The sequence below is a fragment of the Barbatula barbatula genome (genome assembly GCF_947034865.1).
Source record: "Barbatula barbatula genome assembly, chromosome: 1".
In the NCBI taxonomy this organism is placed as follows: domain Eukaryota; kingdom Metazoa; phylum Chordata; class Actinopteri; order Cypriniformes; family Nemacheilidae; genus Barbatula; species Barbatula barbatula.
Window position 1 is genome coordinate 28050043 of NC_136766.1, and position 7749 is coordinate 28057791.

General features: G+C 38.7%; 1 protein-coding gene across 1 annotated transcript in view; it reads right to left on the reverse strand.

Annotated features, from left to right (window-relative positions):
* The window catches only part of mta2 (metastasis associated 1 family, member 2), a 53665-nt gene extending 47324 nt beyond the window's left edge, over nt 1–6341 (reverse strand). The window contains exon 1 of the mRNA XM_079464946.1: nt 5769–6341. Within this exon, the coding sequence (XP_079321072.1) occupies nt 5769–5796 (28 nt within the window). The 5' untranslated portion in view covers nt 5797–6341. The remainder of the gene's footprint in view (nt 1–5768) is intronic.
* Between the last annotated feature and the right edge of the window lie 1408 nt (nt 6342–7749).

Here is a 7749-nt window from a genome sequence, read left to right on the forward strand (position 1 = left end):
TAATACAATAGGTGCTAATACAAAGTTACTGGTCTCAACAAAAGCTGGACCACTACCTGTTGAGAGAAAGAGGGTTAGTGTACATTCTGTTTTTTCATTTGTCTGTCAAATATTCACAGAAGAGCTGGGTTGCTGCACTGCTGCTTCAGTTTAGAACAAACACAAGCAGTATTATTAGTCCAGGCAGGGCAGTAAGCTAACTTTTTTTGCACAAAGCACTGGCGCGACAGAGGCCCAACAGTTGGATGGATTTGGAGCACATAACATTACAGAGACAGCTTTGATCAGAGTTAGAAATGATCTGCTTTTGGCGTCTGGCCGAGGTTGTATCTCTTTATAGGTGCGTAACAACCAAAAATAATGCTTTAATATTAACGGATGTTCCATAAAACTTTTGTCGGAAGCAAATAATCTTGGTGTTTTATTCGATAGTACTCCGTCATTTGAGAACCATGTCGTCAACACCTGTAAAATTGCGCTTTTCCATCATACAAATATATCTAAACTATGTCATATGCTGCCACCATCAGATGCAGCAAAGTTAATTCATGCATTTATGACATCAAGATTAGATAACTGTAATGTACTATTAGGTGGTTGCCCAGCAGTCTTATTACAAAAAACTCCAACTGGTCCACAATGGGGCCGCTCAAGTTCTTACTCTTACAAAAAAGTAAGCATATTAGCCTGGTTCTGTCCACCTTGCACTGGTTACCTATAAAGCATCGCATTAACTTTAAAATCTTGCTTATTGCCTATAAAGCCCTACATGGTTTAGCTCCACACTACTTGAGTGAACGTCTCTTGTATTACAGTCCTCAAATCGGATGTTGGAATGGAGAGAGAGAGAGAGAGAGAGTGCGAGAGAGAGAGTGCGAGAGAGAGATAGATAATGTGTCAGAGAAAGGCAGCACGTAACAGCGCCAGTTTTATATTATTGTTGTGGTGCAGAGTACAGTACATTCTTTCAGCGGTCAGTTATAGGCCTAATATAGGCTATTCATTTACATTTTACATTTACATTTATTCATTTGGCAGACGCTTTTATCCAAAGCAACTTACAAGTAGTTTTTCTACAGTGACACATTACTGCAGAGCAATCAGGGGTAAGGTGTCTTGCTCAAGGGCACTTTCTGATCACAAGACCAACTCTCAAACCACCAGGCCACAACTGACCCTATTCAAGAAGGGAGAGGGCTCAAATGTCTTGTTTTTTAGCCTACTCGGTTTACTCCATTTTATTTTAAGTTATATTATATTAAATTGAAAATCAAGACAAAATATAAAAAGCACATTTGACAATTAAGTATAGCAATAGTGAAAAAATTGGCTATATAATTGGTAGCCTATGTTCTGTGTTCGGCCAAGAATTTTTATTTCGGTGCATCTCTACAAGCAAGTTTTTAAAAGTAATGTGTTATAAACTTTATCTGTTCACGGATGACTATGTTAGTGGTAATGTGCATTTGAAACCTTGAGTTGCACAGACCGATAGGCATTCAATACGAGAAACTTTGAAGATCAAACATTTGCTAGATACTGTATGCGCAGTGCTGCAAACACACCACACTGATGTGGTATCGGGATCGGCACCTCTGTCATAATAAAGCAGGAAAGTGAATGAAAGTGCTTTTAGACAGAAGTTTCGTCTTTTAACAAGGCATGGCTGCGGAGTTTGAGTTGCTCGGTCTCACAGCCCCAGAGGGAGAAAAATTCTCCGGTACAGAAACAGTATTGATAAAGTTGGAGTATATCTAGCTATACATTGCGGACAACTGTAATAATTTAGCCGCTGGGCTCATCACCGGGTTTTGGTACCCGTGCATACATGTAGCCTAAACTATGTAGTTTAAAGCTCGCTAAAAATTTTGTTCCAAAAGGTTACTTGCATTCTCAAGTAGCATCATATTTAATCAATGAATATACAATGCTAGCTTAAGAACGAAGGATAAAAATAATTTAAGTCTTACAGTATTCTTGTGAAGTTATCAGGTAGCTAAAAAGTAAGCAGAGGGGGATGTCAAAGTGTTATGCCGGTGGTAATCTGTTTGCGGCAAGAGGCAGTGTTGCGTGTTCCACAACAACACTTAGCTGCTCACTTACAGAGGAGAAGTGTTTTTCTTTCTGCTCTGACAGCCGCGTGACATGCTGAACACTGCAAGTGTGTGTTAGAAATATGAAATGAAGAGAAAACATTCCACCTTGTTTGATACGTTTTTCGTCATTAAACCAAACTTTTAAATCTTTAGCCAAAGTGTAAATGCTGACTTGATGTTTCCTCTCGTTTACGCATTATGTCTGTAGTATCGGATACAGATACTGGTATCGGTGCATCCCTAATTATGACAATTTGACAAATACCAGTGTCTGCCAACAAACATAAATAAAAAGCATGCTTCAGAACAGTTTGAGAAGGTGCCTAAAAGTTGAGCAATGTATTATTAATATGAATTAGACCGCTATCTTGTACCCTGCAATAAACATGTCTTCAATAAATGTTTAATTTAAGCAATATTCTGTATCACTTCATGCAATTTTATGAGATGAAGGTGGAAAAAAGAAACTCGGCCTCATACAGTGGAAAGTACTCAGAGCCCCTTAAATGTTTCACTCTTTGTTATATTGCAGCCATTCGCTAAAAGCATTCAAGTTCATTTTTTTTCTCATTAATGAACAGCACCCCATATTGACAGAAAAACACAAATTGTTGACATTTTTGCAGATTTATTAAAAAAAGATTTATTCAGCCCTTTGCTCATTATTTAGTAGAAGCGCCCTTTTGATCTGATTCAGCCATGAGTCTTTTTGGGAAAGCTGCAACACATTTTTGGGGATCCTCTGCCATTCCTCCTTGCAGATTCTTTCCAGTTCTGTCAGGTTGGATGGTAAAGGTTTGTGGACAGCCATTTTCAGGTCTCTCCAGAGATGCTCAATTGGGTTTAAGTCAGGGCTCTGGCTGGGACATTCAAGAACAGTCCCGGGGTTGTTGTTATTTTAGCTGTGTGCTTAGGGTCATTGTCTTGTTGAAAGGTGAACCTTCGGCCCAGTCTGAGGTCTTGAGCACTCTGGAGAAGGTTTTCGTCCAGGATATCTGTACTTGGCTGCATTCATCTTTCCCTCGATTGCAACCAGTCGTCCTGTCCCTGCAGCAGAAAAACACCCCCAAAGCATGATGCTACCACCACCATGCTTCACTGTTGGGACTGTATTGGACTGGTGATGAGCAGTGCCTGGTTTTCTCCACACATACCGCTTACAACATTTTGGCCTTAATTCTATCTCGGTCTCATCAGAGCAGAGAATCTTATTTCTCACCATCTTGGAGTCCTTCAGGTGTTTTTTTAGCAAACTCCATGCAGGCATTCATGTGTCTTGCACTTAGGAGAGGCTTCTGTCAGGCCACTCTGCCATAAAGCCCCGACTGGTGGAGGGCTGCAGTGATGGTTGACTTTCTACAACTTTCTCCCATCTCCCGACTGCATCTCTGGGCTCTTCTCCCCCGATAGCTCAGTTTGGCCGGATGGCCAGCTCTAGGAAGGGTTATGGTCGTCCCAAATGTGTTCCATTTAAGGATTATGGAGGCCACTGTGCTCTTGGGAACCTTAAGTGCAGCAGAAATGTGCTTTCCACAATTCTGTCTCTGAGCTCTTCAGGCAGTTCCTTTGACCTCATGATTCTCATTTGCTCTGACATGCACTGTGAGCTGTAAGGTCTTATGTTGACATGTGTGTGGCTTTCCTAATCAAGTCCAATCAGTATAATCAAACACAGCTGGACTCAAATGAAGGTGTAGAATAATCTCAAGTATGATCAGAAGAAATGGACAGCACCTGAGTTAAATATATGAGTGTCACAGCAAAGGGTCTGAATACTTAAGACCATGTTTTATATTAAATCTGCAAAAATGTCAATGTTTTTCTGTCAATATGGGGTGCTGTGTGTACATTAATGAGAACAAAATGATCTTAAATGATTTTAGCAAATGGCTGCAATTTAACAAAGAGTGAAACATTTATTCATTTGGCAGACGCTTTTATCCAAAGCAACTTACAAGTAGTTTTTTTTTTACAGTGGCACATTACTGCAGAGCAATCAGGGGTACGGTGCCCTGCTCAAGGGCACTTCAGTCATGACCTGCTGGCACTGAGATTCACCCGGCAAGCTACTGATCACAAGCCCAACGCTCTAACCACTAGGCCACAAGTGACCCATACCCACTGTATATTGGCCATTAGCTGGCCTGATTTCTAAAAATCAGCATCAGTCAGAGAAAAACCTGTATCGGTCAACCTCTAGTCTAATATAGTGTAATCATATTTGGGTAGGATATTAATTGTCTACTTTTCGAATCATCGCCATATACGAGCCCAAAATGTACACTGTTTGTACTGTTTCAAGATAATAAAACAAATACATCATTGTAATAAACGCTTATTCTTTTAAGAAGTATTGTTTTCATTTGCCTAATTATGGACACAAATTATTAATGACAAACCCTGTATAATACCACTGATGGAAGCACACACTGGCACACACATTTAGGCCTATAAACTTACACACAATACACAGTTCTTTACCAGTGACATTTTCTTTCATTAGAACATGATCGTATGCTACTACCCCTGCCCTGTTTCCCGTTCATCAGCTTTCTTACAAATGCCACACAGGCGTGCAGAGTTGTTCCTTCAGTAAATCCCATGTCAGTGACATGCGTTTTAAAGTATACTATAATAATAAATAATTTTTTAATATTATTATATAGACATTTAGCCCATTATTTTTGCGGGGGCAGTATGGGACCTGGAAAATGGATAGGGGGAGACGCTTGCCCAGAAAAGGTTGAGAACCACTGTGTTAAGTGTGTGTGGGCCATATATTTCTTATTTTTTCTTTTTAGCGTGGTATGTGAAATGGAAGAGTATTTATTCACGTTGTTCTTCTTACTTTGCTTTTATAAATGTTTTGCTTATAGTCGATATGTTTTATGTACAGCATAAAAGCATTGTGACAATGAATATTGTAATATAATTCAGTTGCATGATCACTCATAATTACCCGCAATAGCTGTACCAATGTTATTACAGCACATCAAAGAAATAACATATATAAAGCCATGTGCAATGAAATGATGTCCAAATACAATAGGCGCATGTATAAACAAATTAATCATATGAATGGTTTTTATGTTGTATACTCTTTTAATGACCACTAAATCTGGGTTCAGCAAGTGTCAAATTTATTTTGGATATTAACTGCAATGGTGCTATTATCTGACTATTTATCTAATTGGTGACATCTGAAAGCAGTAGCACCACGTATTAAATACCAGCTTCTTCAGTTGTCAGAACTTTAACAGAATTACACATTTTAGAAACGCGTAAGGCAAAAAAAACTAGCAAGAAAGTCCTGAAAAGCCTGTAAAATTCATCATAAATTAATATACTAATTTTCTTTCCTCACAAGAAGTTTCCTCATATTTAGCTAATTTGCTTGCAACGGCTAATATTAGTTAACACGTATACAAATAAACTACAACGAGATGAAATTGTAGACACTTGGTGTACGTATCTACATTTGCACGAAAAGAGTTCACTTAAAGCGCATACAAAAATATAAAGACGATTTGATAAAAGCATCCGCAATAAAATTAGCATAGCTCGCTTAGCAACGGGATCCCGCTCATTGAAACGAAGGCGGAAACAGCCGCTCGCGCTAATGCTAACCCCCGCGAGCCTGCTGCTAGCGTTAGCCTTTACAATAACACTCACCTCCAACTCGGTACATGTTGGCCGCCATTCTCTCGCTTTCGTAAACAAATAAAAAAATTCAAATCTCCTCGTGGTGATGAGAAAGAAATACGTATCCAAAAGTGGTGCAGCTGTCTATATTATCGCATGTATTGAAGTGTTTCTCCTGACACAAGACAAAGCCGGGTCCCGGCACGGCGCTGCCGCTCTGGCGGGTAAAAGTTTAAAGTTTCTGCTACAATGTTTCTCTGGGTAGTAAAAAAATGCTTCTTTGTTCCCGCGCTGAGAAAAAACTCCCATCGAAGCCCCTTTTAGACATTTACGCATTCACACGTCACACATACATGCAGACACAAGCCCTTGATAGCCAGCCTGTCTGTCTTTCTCTCTCACACCACTCTTCATCCCGTGCTCCGCTCCCAGCTTCATCCTCCTCTTCTTCACCTCCGCTCTGTTTTACACACATACTCGTACTACCCCTTTTTCGACGTCATCTTCGGAAGCTTATAACGTCACTCAGAAAATCGAAAACACTTGCGAAGTGGAAACACCAACCCGTGTATACAAAAATGTGTTTATTTTTACGTCAACTCTAAAAATGATTCAGCTGCTTAGTAAATACAATTTAACACCATTGTTAACTTTTTAAAATCTGTAAATATGACTTCAATTATGTTTTTAGGTTGGATATACCAAAATATAAGAACAACAGTTTATTTTGTGTAAAATGTACTTTTATTATTTAAGGTTTTTCCCCAAAATAACTATATTTAACTAACAAAAAATTATTTTAAGAAATCATTGAAGTCACAGTGAAACTGAAGTTGCAATTTACTTGACGTGTATTCCAGTGAAATGAAGAAATTACATTTTGAAATTAGATTTTTTTAGGGCGGGGCTTTATTTTGCCATTCCTTTTTGATGTAAAGGTTTGTTGTAAGTTGGGCCTGCAGAGGAGGGATAAAAAGCCTGGCCATTGGACAGTCAGTATAGTCCTGCCTTTTTTGTTGCTGACCTAATGTGGTGACGAGTTTTTGTTGAGGGGGGAGATGAGCGTCATGTTTTTGACAAAAGATTACAGTTGCAAATGAATTTAAAAAAATAATGGTTTGCACAGAGAAATCATTTATAATAATCACTGCAACCCTGTGTAAAACACTAAGAATTATCCTGTTTGATTGCACAGTGACTTTAATACACTGCAGTGTCTGGATAGACCATTTGACGGATATTTGTTTCGAGCACTTGAGCTGAGACTTGGGTGTTTGTCATGGACGTAGGCTATGGTGTCCACCTTGATTTGTTGCAATTTTGAGGTCTTCCGTTTCATGTGACTGCTCTCCTGACGAATCAACAGTTACTTTTTTTTCACTGACATATCTTAAGTGTTAAGGACTAGTGCTGCTTTAAGCCTAAATTCAGCAAGAGTCAAATACTCGAGTACTGATAAAATCAGGGACTAAGACTTTTACTCAAGTAGTTTTGGAATTTGTGACTTGTAACTAGTAATGCAGTAAATTTTACTGCAAGGTATTTGTACTTTTACTCAAGTATGGTTTCCAGGTACTCTTTACACCTCTGGCAACAGCAAGGGTTGTCTCTGGAAGACTATTCTCAGAGATTCTTACAGACCTCCACGTGCAATGAAGTATGGGGATAAAATCCTCAGATGAACAGACATTGTTAGGAGTTCATACGGGCACAAGGGGCCATGCACATTACTAACTAACTTTCTGAGTTGAATGAGCCAGCATTTCCATTTTTACAGTGATTTTACTGTAATTCCTGCCCTGAATGAGTTTATGATTTTGGTTCCAATTGACCATTGCCACATTATTTTGTTCTCACAAGTATAAAAGTGAAGATGTTTTAAAGTTACTGTGCAATTATAAATGATAATACAATTTTTCTTACACAGATTTGCATTCATTATTATAAATGATTTATCTATGCACATCATTATTTTTGCAAAATTAATTTGCAGTGGTCATTTTTAATCAAA